The following is a 17,158-nucleotide window of genomic DNA, read 5'->3' as shown; positions in this document are numbered from 1 at the left end:
AACAGCGTAAGAGAAAGACACAATTTGAATTATTTATGAATAAAATAGTATGCTTTATTGTTAAGTAGTAATACATTGCCACATTGAATTTATCAACAAACATAAACTTCAGTATAAACTGTAGAATAGTTTTTTTGCAGAATTATCTTGATTTTATGTATAGCAGGTTTGGAGATTAGATGGCTTTTTGAATTTCTGCAAAGCTGCTAGTATTTTGTTGGGGGATTGCCAGTCATGATTAATGTTGAACACAAATGTTGCAATTGATTAACTTTGGGTGACAGTTATACTTGATTCAGAAGTAATCTATGATCTATTATATTCATAGCATAAATATACAACAGAGTAAAATGTTGAATAACATTTTAAAAAGTTGCATCATGTCCATAACTAGTTAATAGCTGCCTTGTATCATTTTAAAGATAATTTTATTTTAATGTCATTTTATGTATAATCAATTGAAATGTAGTTTCCATCTTAATTTGCTGGCTCTGCAAATTATTTGAAGTTAAAATGCTCTCTGAAACTACAGTCAGTATATTTGTAGTAATGAAATCACCACTACAATTCAGTTCCAAATATAGCACAATGGAAGATTTCTTTCTTCTTTTTTTAAAGGTCCAAACGTGTCCTATTAGAGGAACTGAGTTTGGATGTTAGTAGTAGCGACCTATACATTTTCAATTCTTCTACCCCTGATTTTGAAGCCATTCAAACCATTCTTTTGAAACTTGAAGCACCTTGTATTTTCATTGTCACTTTGGAGGATAACTGGCTTAAAAGCTCCCCTTTTATGCTGATTGGGCAGCTCTAGGGACCCTGTTGCAGAAAAATAACAGTTCTTTGACCACCCCCCTTTAACTTTGGATCACAACACCAATCTTAAGTTGAAAAACACTGTCCATACCTGAAGATAGAAGATGAAGTGATATAAGTATTTAAAATCAACACTGATCAGGAGCATATCATGTTATTTTTTCCTTGTGACCAGGCATTTGCCCTTTTCCTTTATGTTAGGCTGAGGCTGTGTACACACCATACATTTAAAGCATATGGCTTTCCCCATAGTTTTCCCTCGCAGGGCTACAGTTCCTGGCAACCTTAACAAACTCCACTTCCTAGGATTATTTTGGGGAAGTAATGCACTTTAAATATATGGTGTATACACAGGCTCACATTAATGGAGACCAGGTCTAGTTTAGTAGGTGAATTAAGTGATGATATGCCACCTTTGTGTAGCGCTTGCATGCAGCAAGAAGAAAATATAATTAAATGCTCTTGAGAAGCCTTAATTTCTTCCTCTGTTGCATTGTGGGCAAGGTACTTTATTACTGAAGATGATACAGCTTCACATCCTGTAATCTTGCTGCAGTTGATCTTATTACATATCCGTTAAACATTGTTAACAAGACATTTAACATTTTTACTGTTGTAGTAGCTTGGTTTGAATTAAAGTGTTGGTGCTTCTGCTTTGTAGCAAAATTCTGCTTATGTTCTGTTTATGTTCACGGTGTTTACATGAATATATACAAATGTGAACAGGTAATTTAAATAGGGGTGGGAGTGGGCGGTCCTTGGGTGCAACTAGTTAGGAGATTTAGAATGCTCTGTTCTCTCCTCTCCCTCAGTTTTGTCTGTGTGCCATGTATGAAGCAAATAAAGGATTTACACTTCTGTGCTGAACTTGCCAAAGATATGCATGTATACTTATAGAATAATTAACTCAGACTGATTGAGTTGTGATGCTGCATTGGAGGTATTGTGAGAAATTTAAATAGCACCCCACATCCACTCACCATTGCCATCTGATAAGCTGCTGGCTTGTTGATATAGGAAAAGGGCTCATCAAATGGCACTTTGCTGAAGGCTCTCCCAATTCTGGAGCCAACCCTAGATGAGAGGAAAGCAGCTTTGTAGCTAATATAACTAGCATGGAGGTACTGAGTAACACTGATGAGTTTTCTGCAGAGGTTCAGATGAGGAGCTACATACATGTATTCTGTACAGCATAAAAAGTAACTAAACAATTTCCTAGTCATTTAGATTATGATTTATGTAATATTATATGAATGAATTATATTAATATTATATGACTTAATTGTGTGATGTGAGATGATTGACCAGAATTTAATATACATTATTTGGAATGGGCATAAGGCTAAATTGGTGTATGGACACCTAATGCTCAGCTCAGCACCCTGAAAAGAGAATTGTTTTAATACCAAATTTGACATTGTACACATCTCACCAATATTTTAAAGTAAATGACTAGCTCTTAGGAGTATGACAAAGTCTCAGTGTTTGTGGCAATGTCTGCTGGGATCTTAGAAGTCAGTACAGAAGTTGAGCAGAATTTCAGGATGTCGAAACATGACAATTGAAATCCTTGTATATTTCTTTGTATGTCTTCATGATTCTCACAGTTGCCTAGCATGGAACTCTGTTTTGGAAACTGAGGGAAGGGTGTGTTACAGAAACCTAAGGCTGTTCAGTGGTTCTATATTAGTTTTAGAATACATGAACAAAATTACTGCTGAACTCCTTCAGTTCTCATATTAAATATAATTGTGAAATTCAGTTTTTTATTCCTCTTACTTTGAGATACTCTGCACATGAACTTAATTTGCTTCTAGAGAAGGAGAACCTCTTAGCTATTTAAAATTATCTGATTTGAATAAAATATTACATTTTGAACACTCAAAAATGCCTCTTTGTGATTCAGGTTGGATCGACATTGGCCTGAAGGTTTACAGCCTTTAAACAATACTCTGCATTTCAACAGTCCATTGACATATAATTATACTGGAACTTATGTTTGTACAGTGGCTAATCCACTTGGTCAAAAAAGTGATCAAAAGACTATCTACATACTAGGTAAGTCACTGGGTGTTTTTTTCTTCAGTATTTGAACAAACTTCTTAATGAGAGGTCAGCAATATAATGGTCATAGTGTGTTATTTATTGTTTCATTTTAACTATTAGCTTGAGAGAACATCATCCAGTTTGCTTAAAGTTCCTTGTAAGAACATTTCTATTGCATGGGATGTATATTATATAAGCAAAAATATAGGGATGTATCTGCACACAACGCTGACAGAAATAATGGTTGGCTTTATAGTAGCTGGAGCGACAGGACTTTGGATTAGCCTTAGGAACGCAAGTGGGCTGTAAGTGGGCAAATATTTGCCCTCCTGTAAAGATGATTGACATGACATAATCTAGTATGATCTTCAAAAGCAAACCAGTACACTTTACTGTTGACACAGCTGTGGTTGAAATCAGGAGTTGGGGAAATGAAGTTTTAAGTAGGAGTTTTAAATGTACTTAATAATTTAAGGTAGTGTTTCTTGTACTGTGGGCTAGGGATTGCCAGTGGGCGTAACCTTGGCACAACAGCCCATCTAGTGCCTCCTTACTTTTCTGCCCCCTGGTCTTTCTGTAACTGAGACCAGCAGCTCACTGCATGCACATGTTTAGACGTAAATGACGGTTAGAGAATGAAGCTGTGGCACGCACAAAAAGGGGAAGGAGAAGAATGGGTGGGCTGACAGCCTGGCTGTATGTGAGAAGGAGGAGAGAGAACAGGAAGAAGGGAGGCAAAAGGAATGGACAGATGGAGAGAGAAGCCTTCTGGGAACTTCATTTCAACAGTGCTTGCATCCCATTCCTCTTGTTCCCCACACAGTCTCCTCCCGAGTGATGATGACCTCCTGTCTAATTTGTGGCAGTAGAAGAGCAACCTTTCATTCACATATAATGAGAACCGGAGAGCCTGTTTGTGTGTGCATGGCCACAGGAGGGTGGGAGAGCAGGTGGGCCTAAGAGACCAGGGAACTGAAGAGTTTTTTTTGTGGGGAGGGATGTAAGAAGTAGAGTCCTTCAAAAATCAGTTTTGCTATGTGTGCTTTTAAATTTGTTCACAACTGACCTGGAATTAGGTTAGGGTAAACAGTGAGGTAGCCAGATTTACTGATGATACCAAAGGGTTCAAGGAAGTTAAGAGAAAAATAAATTGTGAGAAGCCACAAAAAAGGATAAATTCTTACCGTGTGAACATGATATATGAAAAGATCTATACTTTGAAGTGCTGAAAAATAGATGGTAGACCTGCAACAGTCACATTGTTCATTCTTTTAAAAGCAAACTTGATATGAACATTCAATTACAGTAGAAAAAAATGAAAACTTGTTAAAGTTAGGGTTAAATTTTATCCTTTATATAACGATTTCCTGCAGTCTGACTTTTACTCTTGATCTTCTCAAGAAGCAGATATACGTTCTTATGTTTTATGTACAATACAATATCTACGTCCATAATGGGACATTATTTGTATGTTTGGTTATTTATTTATTTATTGCTCAAGGTAGCATACATAATTCTACCCCTTTTATCTCATAATACCCCTGTGAGGTAAGTTAAGCGTTAAGTTAGTGAGTGACTAGCCCAAGGACCTCCAGTGATCTTATTGGCTGACTGAGAATTTAAACCCTGGTCTCCACAGGCCCTAGTTTGGGAAACAAACCACTACACCACGCTGGCTATCTTGTTCTAAATATTACAGTCAGCATCCTATACAACATATATCAGCATCTATTGCATTTAACAGAACATCTTTACTTTCAGTTGTTTAAGAGATAAATGTAGTTACTTTGCCCTGAAAACATCCAATCTTACATGTTCAAATTCACGTTAGTCATTAATATTCCAACTTCATAAGCTATATGTTCACTGTTTTCTGAGCTTAATGCCTGGCATTTGGATTTTGTACTCCAGTGCATGCAAACCTCTTTTTTTCAAACAGTTGTATTTTGGCAGGTCACACTTTTGCACATTCACAGGTTGCTGGATCAAGTATGGTCTCAGGTACTGACAGACCACGCAGTGTCTTGTGTAAGACTTAGGCTAACTCAAGCTATTTTGGAGGTTATTGGCCTGAGCTGAAGCATTTGACAGTGTCTTATGCCTAAACAAAGCATTAAACATACAGACACAAATCTATGCCATCTCATAGATGTCACTCTTCTAAAGGTGTGGGTTTATGATTTGTAGCAAGTCAAAGCTGCTTATGGGAGTGCACACTCACTATTGTTTATTGATTTCTACAGTGGCATGGTGGTGCCATGCTTGGAAGTGATTTGCACCCAAATGAAGTGTTGAATCATGCATGTTATATCTATATGTAAATTCCTATTGATTATTCACATACATTTTTTTCCTATTGATCAATCGTTCCTGTTAAGTTTTGGGTCTTTTGCTGCTTATTTAATTTAGGCAACAGTTAAGCTATAAGCATTTGTATTTGAACAGAAGTCATGTGTAATAATGCATGGGTTCTCATTATATGAAGTTTTGAATTTGAAATATGTTAAAGTTAAAGGGGTTGGGACCATGGAAAGTCCTATATCAGCAGGGATTGAAGGAGAAGACTGAAGGAAAGGAGTTGGCTTGTAAGGAATAGAAAGGAGAAGAGTCTCTGAAGGAAGTTTATAGGGAAGCAGCTGTTGAAAGCAAATTCCAGACGGGTAGCAGTCTGCTACAACAAAACCGGTCTTGTACACATTTAGAGACAAACAGATTTATTTTGGCATAGGTTTCATGAAATAAAACTCATCCGATGCACCAGGTGTCATCCTTGGTTGGCAGATATACCTGTCAGCTTGTAATGGGTAGAAAGAAAAATAATAATCAACAGTGGGGCAGAAAAGCCATGAAGGAAGGTCGAGGGAGGGGTACTGTACATAGACTTACTTTCCTCTATTCTTCCCACTCCTCAATTTATCTGCCGTCTTACTGGGACAGTCTGAGCAGCCCACAAGCTTCAGGTCCCATCATTCCTCTGCCCTCGAGCATCTAATTCTGATGTGACCTTGAAAGAGGGAGGGACTAAAGGAAAAAGAGGAAGCCACCAAGCCCCTTCCATTGCCACAGCTTTGGCTAGTTTTGCATGCCTTGGCCTGGGATCATGAAAAAACTCAACAGCCACTCCCTCAACAATGCTCCCTGTCTCTCAAGTAGTGTGGACAGAAGGTCCTTTGATTGCCTACTCAGGCCCATGGTGTGCTGTAAATAAATTATGTGGACCTGATTGGTATACTGTAAAACAGGTGTGGGGTGGAAGAGGAGGAGGAGGAAAAAGCTCCCTGATCAAAAGGCAACCTAATTTTCAAGACAACAATTTCAGCATGTTTCCAGATTTCCCCCTTTTCTTTTTTTCTTTTTAGCCTGGTGATACTTCTGTTTCGGAAAATGATAGAAACTAATTAAATCTTTTTCACCTACTTCATACAGGATCAGAGAACTTTATTCACTCCTTTTTAAACTAAACATCATTACTCTAGATCAGGGGTTCCCAAACTGTGGTCCATATAAGAAAAAGTAGCAATTACAATATGATTGGAAATTATACAGCATTTAGCACAGTGCATTACAGTTGCTACAACAAGCGGGGGGGGGGGGAGAGATCATGAAGTTGGCTACCAAGACACTCAGCAATTTTCAAGTGATCCGTTGGAAGAAAAGTTTGGGAACCACTGTTCAAGATCCCTATGTTCATCTATGTAGTATCCCCATTTTACAAATTCCTCTCCTTTCTCTTGTTCATTTAATGTACTTAATATATACATAAAGAATTAAACAACTCACTGATGAAAGTGAGTGAATTATGTTACTTAATGACAAGTGGTATAATAGTAGTAGCATAGACCTAATATTAGTAGAATTTTTTGAGAAAATGGGTTTGTTATTCAAGCATGTCAAAAAAGGCTATAAAGATTATATTATGAAAGTTACTGTTCATGGTTTTTTAGGATTTAATTGAATTATTCAGTGTATAGCCAGCTAAAATATAATAATAATAATAATAATAATAATAATAATAATAATAATAATAAAATAATTACTTAGATTGTATTTCAGTCTTCTGGATTTTGTCTACTTAATTAGCCTACACAGGTAATTATTTATTTGAAGAAGTAGTCTAAACGTTAACAATAACATTTCATGAATAGCCTCCTCCAGTGGGCTATTAGTTTTTAAAATAGTTTTTAAAAATAATTAAATATTCTGAACTGTCTCCTACCCTTTTTTATATCATCTAGAATCTACTTGATAAATGTGAAGTATATTAATACTATTATATTTAGGATCCAAAGAACACTACTTTATGTATGCCCTAGGGTTTGGGCATGATGAGTAGAATTTTTTTGTTTCCTCTGACATATCCATGGCTCATATCACAAGCAGCTTATACAACTCAACATAATTTCAAGATCATTGCCATGTGAGACTGAAAAGGGGCCCGCTGTTTGTTATACACAGCTTTAGACTGTCTTGGGTACATAGAACAACTTTTGTTTCTTTAAGCAATTTCCTTATCATCCACATACAACAGTTTCCAATACCCAAATGTAGTCTTAAACACATCTTGCATAGTCAACCCTTAACAAACCTGAGCAATACTGATGCCAAGTAAAGATTGTATGTGTTATTTGAGCTTTTAAGTACCCATAACACAACAGAATAAACCTGCAACTTCAGGTGTCAAATATTAGAAGGTTCATTAGGTGCTTTTCATAGAAATTGAATGAATCATAGAATTGTAGAGTTGGAAAGGAACCTTGAGGGTCAATATTGAAATAAGAAACAAATTTCTTATGCTTTGATTTGTTCCACAAGTCCTTTGTTTTTTTAGAAGGTTCCTATTTTGATTAAAATGTTTCTTTAGTACTAGTGAGAATTTTGGAAGCATTGAAGTGCACTACAAACTTTTTAATGCTGCTATCTTTTAAAATCTTGTAACTATCAAATTGAATCCTGCCACTACATACATGGTCAGGGGAAATGAAAATAATGAAGAACTAACTTCAGCATGCAGCTTATAGTTTTTCATTCTCTAACCAAACTATATAATACATTATTTCTTTCATTCTTAACTCTGCCTTGGAATATAAGAAAAGGTTGACTTTTCAGCTGATGGCATTGATCCATGTTTGCTCTAAAACAGCATGGAAAAAAATTGTTGATGATATTGTTAAACTATTTTTTCATACTTCAGTAAGCTGGTCCAGAAGTTAAGTCTGCTTCCTCTACCCAGAGTAATGAAATTAAATGAAGAATGAAAAACTATGTTGAAGTACACTTAACTTACTCATCAACTGTGCTTTCTTATCAGCTCTTAACTTAATGTAGTTTGCATTGACATTTTCTGCCTTTTCTGTGTCTTGTGTATCTCTGCTCTTTCATTAGATCCTCCTACTACTACCACTTCACCACCCACGATTCCATGGCTTCCTTCAACTGATGGCATCACAGGTTTAGCAACTCAGCCAAAACTAAAGCTTTTCCCAACATCACCATGGCCAGCAATGCAGGAAGACAATTGGGGCACTATCATCGGTAGTGCAGTGGGCGGGGCTCTTTTCCTGATATTTGTATGTGTCTTGGCTGGAGTTATCTTGTATAGGAGAAGGAGGACGTTCCGTGGTGACTACTTCGCTAAGAACTACATTCCACCATCAGATATGCAAAAGGAGTCCCAAATAGATACCCTCCAGGTAGAGGATGTGGATTCTTACCCTGACAGTGTGAAAAAGGAAATAAAACATCCTGTGAACAGTCACATAACTAAAGACTACTTGGGAGAATCTGAAAAAACAGACTGGAACAAAGTAGACACTATTAACAGGTACCAGGACAGGTATGAAAGACCAATGGATTACTATGAAGGTGGAACACTGGGAATGAAATACTTAGGTGAAGAATGTTATGAAGAAAATGAAGATGACTTAGTTTCACATGTAGATGGCTCTGTAATATCTCGAAAGGAGTGGTATGTCTAAAGACCACCTTCAAGTCTTGACTATACATAAAGCTCCTTCATTAGCTGATCACTTTCAGATTGTTTATACTTTTTCTTGAGGAATAGGTTTTTGAAGTTGATTTTCAAGCTTTTTATATTCTAACTTGACAATTGAAATGTAAAAACCTCATTTAAATGTATTGAAGCTGCTTTATTATTTTTTTCAATGCTGTACTACTGTCTTTCACAAGATATGAATTTTAATATAGTGCTTTATTTGGCCTATAGCACAAGATAAACAAGTGCTAAGTGGAAAAAGAAATTGTTATAAAAAGTTTGAAATGAAGCAACTGTCTTTGCTTGTGACTACAAATTTATGATCAAGACTTACCTTGATAGTACTTTTTGATCCATAATTCTAGTAAACAGTAACATGAAACTGATTCAAGTACAGAGCTGATCTAAGGTACACTTTGTTTACAAAAAAATTTATGACATGAAATATTCTGATGGCACAGTTTTTTCAAAGCTTTATTTTTAGGTTTTCTGCACAGAATTTAATACCTCTACATTTTTGAGCCTTGCCATTTAGATACTGTAGTAGGTGGTACCTTTTACAGATGACTTGTTGCACTGAACCTGCTGCAATAGACTTTTCAATGAATAAAGTCTTGCAGCATAACAGGAACTCTATATTTTTACACTGCATTTTATTTCCAAGCACTGGGATGTAAGATTCCAATGACTTCAGTTGTGTTTCCAGACTCATCCTTTCCAGAACATCTATTAAATGTTATTTTGATACAATACAAACAGTTTACCCTACCTAAATGGAAAAAAGTAATGTTCAGGAAATATTAGGTTTCCATAACATTAATTAAGCACAGAGCTACAAATGCATTAAGTTGAAACCCAGATGCAACTTCTGTATTTGAATGAAGATGCATTTTAAGAAATAAACTTTTGGCTTTTCACAGAATTTGATGGTACAAGAAGTATTTGGACTGTCTAAAGAAATGTTGGCTAAAAAGCAGGGAAGCATTAAATGCAGGAGCAAATTTAGACTTTGTAAGCATTTGTCACTATGAAAAGCATGGCATATTTTGAAAGAGAAGGATGAAACACTTTGGCTTAAACAGAAAATATACTAGCATGGTATATTTCATATGAGGCATTTTGAGACATTTATGCTGCTTGAAAAGAATTGGAGTAGTGCAGTAAAATTACTATTAAAGTAAATTATTACTTAATAGATGGGAGAAACAAAAATATGTAAGGAGGGATTTTCTCTGAAGGACATAGGAAATAGAGGCAACTGTGTTGTTTAAAAATACATCTCACATATAGGCTTTAGAATACCTAGTTGGTTGTGTAGAGAAATATAGCACAACCAATAGGAGCCCATCATACTTGCTTAGAAGCAAATGCCATTGAAAATCTTATGTTCAAACATGCTCAAAACTGAAAAGGTAGATGAGTGTTTGCTTCAATAGAAACTTAAAACATTTGCATATGAAGAATTAGATGAATTTGGTAGCATGTGTACAGACAATATTAATGCTTTTTAGCTTCCCAGTAAAAACCTTGGAAGTAATATGAGCACATTACATAATGACTTGCAGTATTTTAGAGCTTTTCAGTCAGTACAGTATCTGTATTAAGGTGCAGTTTTGACAGCACACTGTGACTTGGTTGCTATGTCTTCAGAAATGTGACTGCAGTTGAGTATAAATACATGAAACAGGTTTTCTATGCGTCTCTATCACATTGATAATTTAAGTGGTAACACTATTTTACTTCACCAAAGTATGTCTTCAGTACATTTGGAAGTAAAATTATTAAACCATGCTTGCCTGTGAACTCAAGTGAGTTTCAATAATTGCTTCATGGATCTGATCCATCAATGGCTGAAGTTCTTACTTCAGTTAGCTTTTGATCAGGCCACAAGGTAGCAGGTCCTAATTTGTGCGTGTTTTTTTTTTTTTTTTTAAAGCTAGCTCATGGTCTTAGGAACATCTCCATTGTAATGCCATACTTTTCTGTAAGCCCTCTAGAAAGCTTTCTTGTAACACTCAAATTTAGAAGCAAGTACCTAATATTCTGTGTTTTCAATATAAATTTGTTAAAATTTGATCAAGAGCTTTACAGTTTAAGATGAAGAGGTTCATACTAGGTTTAAGATGTTCAGTGTTGCAGTGTTTTTACCTAATGTATGTTTGGTGTAAATACAGAATTGATTGTAAGTATGAATAGTTGTGTGAAATAAATCTTTTGTTAAATTAATTTCTTGAATGCAGGTCATATGCACAAATGATGGAAAGGCATATAAAATGTAATAGAGGTTAGATTTGTGGTGAGGGAACAGGTAGACTAGAAAATGAGAGCTGAATACAGAAAAAACTGTTGAATTAGTACTTCTATATAGCATCTGAAATACTTAACTATATTGGTAAAAGTGTTCATAGATTACTTACTAGTCAACATAGCTGTCCTTGATGACAGATTGTATATTTTTTTGTACTCCATAGTCTAGGTAAATTGCAGAAAAAGCTGTAAGGTTACACTTAATTTTTAGATGCAGAAAGTTTGGTCTGCTGTTTTGCTTGAAGTTGCCAAATTATTTTACTCTGTCAACTATGGAGAAAAGTTGATAACGATAAACACAAGACTTGAGTTGGTCTTGCCTTCAGATGACTCTACACATATAAGAATCCCCAAACAAATAGAATCCATACACAGGACAAATATGGATTGTGCCCAGCGTATTTTGTAGTTCTATTACTCAGCATGTCCAGAAAACATTTGCTGCTGTAGCCACCAACATGCCTTTAGTGTTTATATACAAAGTAGCTATCATTGAGATGATCCTTGTTTAAAATCAGATGAGCCAGCACAAGTTGATTTCCAGAATGAATGATAAACGATTGCAGCATAGCATAAACAGTTTGAGTTTTGTGAGTTGTATCAGCTGGGAGACAACCTAATACATAGCTATGTATGTATGCTTTGTGATGAAGATTGTATGCTTGTGTGATGAAAGCATATGTGCCTATTTTGTCAATGCTGCTAAATATATGTATACTTTGGTGTAATCATGTTCGTTGGATTAATAGCTTGGGAGTCATTATGCAGTAGCAAACTTCCAGACACTCATTCTTTGCCAGTTGGTTGTTGCGCATTCCATTCTTCCTGAGAAGAGCTGATTTTGCAGCTTGCTAATGATTCCCAGGCAGTTTCCCATTCACGCAGTTTTCAGAGTCAATTCTATGTAGCATCAGTAGAATTGCATTGTGTGCCTTCAGACCATTCTTTGGGCTGCTAAGTCAAAGAACTCAGTTGATAGTATTCTGCAGTTTGCAAATTACATTCAGTGTGTAATAAATCACAAGTCCTCGTGAATATCGATGTTGAGTGTGAGAAGTACTGATAGTTCAGTTGGGAAATAGATTAGAAAGAGAAGGTGTGTACCAGATAAGGGCAGATCATACTTAATATTCATATTTGCCATGAATGAACAGGCTTTCTTGGGTAGGGGAAATGCAGTAGTGTGGCCCAAGTGAGCTTAAGTTAGATCCCCTGAAAGCAGTGGCCTTTTTCTTACTTAGTTTTTGCTTTGGTTAGCCTTGGTTTCAATAAAACATTGTCTTATATAGCTTGTCGCTGTATACATTTGTTGATGCAGGTGCGGATCTTTCCTCCAAGATGAAAAAAAAAAAAGCAGTTTGGGGGTGATAGTGTGAAAATTCTTATATGGGAATGAATTAAGAAGTACCCCACCTGTACCTTCTGCTTTGGATTTCATCCTCCACAGCCACATTTTGCAAAAGGAAAAACATATGGACAAACTATACACCGTGTGTAGTTGAGACATGTATAAGTAATATTTTAGGTGGATTTGGGCCATTGGTATATAGACCTCTGAAGTCTAGACCTTTCCCCCTTGGAAATGATGTCAAAATTCAAAGTAGGCTGTTATATGAACGTTTTTTTCGCCATTCTTGCAGCTGTCTAAAGCTTTTCATGGCAGTGTTGCATGTTGGTGAAGCAAAAAGCAGTGCATGCATTCATATATTCTGAGATATGGTGGAGATAAAAAGAATGCTAAAGATATTTTCAAATACTTCTGAAATATTTAAGCAATGATTTGCACATACAGTACAGGTAACACATTTAATTTAACAGAGTAACTGAGCAACTAATTAACTTGCCACTAAAGGGTAACACTCTTACTGACCTGCCACTGTGGTCCACTTCTGCTATGATGAGTCAATTGTGAACATTTCTAATGTACCTGGTACAGTTCCTGATTTTCAACATGTCATTGAAAAAAGTTACAGGCCTTCAGATTTTTACAGAGATTTTGTTTGTGTTTTAAGTAAAATAAAACAATGTCTACTGATTTCTACAAAAAAAGATACAGCTAGCACATTTGATAGTAAAATTAGATAACTTCAGATATCGTTGTTTTGTCCTATCTCAGGGATATAGAATAAGCAAAGTTGCTTTGGTAAGTATAACTTCAGTAGCTTACGCTTTTGCATTCTTAAAGTATTAGATAACTATTTCTAAACCAGACGGAACTTTCAGTATAACTGCCATTTATTTTTGTATGTTGTTCCTATGCACAGTCTAAAAACAAATGGTTCTCTTTGTAGATTGAAATACAAAAGTTTGCTATGCTAAAAATTACTTTTCCAGACATTGTTAAAGGCATCTGTCTCAAATACTTAACGCCTTGTGAGTTAAGAATTGAAAATCATTTTCATGTCAACATATTTTTATTCCTCTTTTTTCATCTTTAAAAGTTTAAGACTGTATGTTCAAATTCTGCCTTCAGCAATCCTTTTTTAATATTGCATAGCTGTTTATGACCCGCATGCAGTGGAAATGATAAATTGTAGATTCCACAACATGTTTAACTCAGAGGCAGCTAACTTTATTTCTTTTTCCTGAATTTGAGGAGTTTTGATAACATGACTCATTGCTTGAAAATCATAATGCATGCTGAATTGCATTTCAGATGTTCCATTTAAGCAGTCGTCATCAGTAGCTGTAGCTGGGGCTGTAATAGGAGCAGTACTTGCTCTCTTTATCATTACCATCTTTGTGACAGTACTACTGACTCCCAGAAAGAAAAGGCCCTCTTACATGGACAAAATGTAAGTTTTTTGTTTGTTTCTGAGCTGATATCATTGCTTTCTAAAAAGCTTGAAGTGTTTCCTCTCCCTTTTCTCATGCTATACCATTCTATTCTGCTTTAAGGTACAGTCCCTGTAGTGCTAATACAAAATGTCAGCATACACTACTCAAAAAATATATACCTAGTCCAAGAACTTTACACTAGCACAAATTAAAAATTATTTGTGCTTATTTTATTTTATTTTTATTTAGAAAGATCAGTAGACTGCTTAATCACAAAACTCTGTAACCAGTATACATTATATACTTACTGAAAAAGCACAGCTAAAATGATGCCATCTGCAGCGATATCAGCAAAGGCTAATTGTCTGTTATTTGTAAAGTTTGGCTTTTATGTTTCTGTTGAATATGTTGGTGGGTGGGTGGAACCCCTAAAATAATATTGTATACCTGCCTCTATACGTTGTACACCTAGACGTACAATAAAGGTGTTGTTAGGTTTAAGAAATCATAGTGCTTCCCTTTTAATTTCTCAATAGTCTCTTACTGGCTATTCAAAATCTAGCATCTTTCTGACTTTCTTTATAGATATTCTGTTGGCTTTTAGCTTTAATTAAAAAAGAAAAAAAGAATGAGTCTCTGTTTCCTGCTGGGTAGGTGTGGGTGTGGGAGAGATAAACATGAAGATGATCTAGAAATCATGCATAGTTCTACCCCTTAATTCACCTTCAGTGCATCCAGCAATGTTAAGCACTACTTTCAGAGATTTTGTAAACTAGTTCTGTGAACTTCATTCAGCTGACCTGAGGGTCATAGTAGATAGCTCATTGAAGAAATTGAGTGAGTGTGCTAGCGATCATTAGGAAAGGAATAAAACTACCAGTATCCTAATGCCATTATAGAAATCTCTGGTGCAGCTACATCTGGAATACTGTTTACAGTTTGGGTCACCTCACCTCAAAATGGATATTGAACAGTTGGAAAAGGTTCAGAAAAAGGGCAACCAAATATCAAGGGGATGGAATGATAACCTTATGAGGAAAGATTGCAGCCTTTGGGACTCCTTGGTTAAGAGAAAAGGCGAATAAGAGGTGACATGATAGAAGGTTGTAAAATCAGACATGGCATGGAGAAAGTTGCAAGCTAAAAGCTCCCCCAGCCCCCAAACATAAGACTAGAACTCCTCAACATTCAATGTAGCTGAATGTTGGAAGATTCAGGACAGGTAAAATAAAGTACTTTTTCCATAGTTAAACTGTGGAATTTTCTCCCCCAAGTAGTAGTGATCGCCACCAACCTGGATAGCTTTTCAAGAGAATTATACAAATTCAGGGAGAATAAGGCTGCCAATGACTACTAGCCAAGATGGCTATACTCCAGGGTTGGAGGCAGCAATGCTTCTGGAAACCAGTTGCAGGAAATTGCAGGAGGGGAGAGTGCTCTTGTGCTTATGGTCCTGCTTGCAGTCTTCCCAGGTGCATCTGTTTGGTCACTGGGCTAGATGGGCCACTGGACTGATCCAGCAGGGCTGTTCTTATACGATGTGCTCTGTTTCTCTTTATACAGGTATTGCCTGACAAATCTGTTGAGTTATTCAAACCAATGCCATTTAAGAATTTTTCGCAAGTGGGATACTTGCAATTTTATATTAATGGCATTTCCTATTATATGACCAAGGAAGTTTCCATTTTACTTGTTTACAGCTGTAATCTACACTTGATTCAATTATTTCTCCAATAGTGGTGACTAAACTCCAAGTTTTCCAATGCAGGATTGATCTTCCACCAACACACAAGCCTCCGTCTTCATATGAAGAAAGAGCTTTTTCCTTGTCTCAGAAAGAAATAATTCTTCCAGTAAGTTATTGATGAAGCATACTTCCAAAGTAAAAGGATCTTTTAATGTTGCTTAATACAAATTGATCTATAGAAGATATTCAGTTGACATAAGACATTATTTTGTTACTCAATTGATATAGTATATTTCTGCCAGCCAGACTTCTAAGTAATTACACTAATCTATTTAATTCCCATATGAGGGTTTAATCAGGTTCTTGAACCTCAAAAGACTGTTATGGGTTTATCCCAAGCTGGAGTCCTCTTTGAGAACGAACCTCAGATTGCATTATATATCTGAGTAAATGTATGTGTGTCTTTTCAAGTCTGAAGGGTGCATGCTCATGAACTTCATTACATGTCCCTTTTAAAATACTTGGAAGTGAGTGTTGAAGGAATTGCAGGTAGTAAATCTTCTGCAACTCCATCCCCAAAAGAGTTCTACTAAGACTCATGGCAGAGTGGCAGCAAATCTTTAGGGGTGGGCAGGGGAAGGTGGGAGAAATACTTGTTCAGGCAACTTTATTATAAAAGGTAAAGGGACCCCTGATCGTTAGGTCCAGTCACGGATGACTCTGGAGTTGCAGCGCTCATCTTGCTTTACTGGCCGAGGAAGCTGGGTATAGCTTCCGGGTCATGTGGCCAGCATGACTAAGCCGCTTCTGGTGAACCAGAGCAGCGCACGGAAACGCCTTTTACCTTCCCGCCAGAGCAGTACCTATTTATCTACTTGCACTCTGATGTGCTTTTGAACTACTAGGTTGGCAGGAGCAGGGACCGAGCAACAGGAATTCACCCCGTTGTGGGGATTCGAACTGCTGACATTCCGATCGGCAAGCCCTAGGCTCAGTGGTTTAGACCACAGCGCCACCCATGTCCCTCAACTTTATTATAAGCCTACACAAAGTTCTTTTAATTTCACCCCCACCCCCATTCAAAGGAATGCTCACCCACTACCCACTGAAAGTAATGAAAAAGTCTGGGCCACATACTTTGATTCAGCGTAACTCATAATGGATTTCTGTACCACATAAATTTGCTTTTCAGGAGCCCACATTCTGTATTGTTACTTAGCCCAAATCTACTGTTAGGTTCCTCTATGGCTATAGAAACCAACAGGATCGGAGGAATGCAGCCACTCCAAAAAAAGCTAGAGTTAGCCCTAACAATATGAGGCAGTAATCTTGCTAGCCTGCACAGTCAACAACATGGTCACCATTGCATTCTGAATAAGAAAATCTTTCAAAGGCATGCAAGTTTCTGGTCACTGAAGCTTCCAGTATAAGATTGTGTAAATCCTTGTGTTCCCCAACTAGCAGTTGAAGCCCCTGAAATACTGATGTAAAAGAATATTGTGAGCAAAACGAGGTTCGGGGTTAAGCTGCCT

General features: G+C 36.6%; 1 protein-coding gene across 1 annotated transcript in view; it reads left to right on the top strand.

Moving 5' to 3' along the window:
- The window catches only part of NECTIN3 (nectin cell adhesion molecule 3), a 41,318-nt gene that overhangs the window by 19,562 nt on the left and 4,598 nt on the right, over window positions 1–17,158 (top strand). Inside the window, exons 5-7 of the mRNA XM_083611626.1 lie at window positions 2,723–2,874; window positions 13,818–13,956; window positions 15,708–15,792. Of these exons, the coding sequence (XP_083467752.1) occupies window positions 2,723–2,874; window positions 13,818–13,956; window positions 15,708–15,792 (376 nt within the window). The remainder of the gene's footprint in view (window positions 1–2,722; window positions 2,875–13,817; window positions 13,957–15,707; window positions 15,793–17,158) is intronic.

The sequence above is a fragment of the Podarcis filfolensis genome (assembly GCF_964270895.1).
Source record: "Podarcis filfolensis genome assembly, chromosome: 4".
Lineage (NCBI taxonomy): Eukaryota > Metazoa > Chordata > Lepidosauria > Squamata > Lacertidae > Podarcis > Podarcis filfolensis.
Note: the sequence above shows the minus strand (reverse complement) of the source record. Positions and strands in the feature narration are given on the sequence as shown.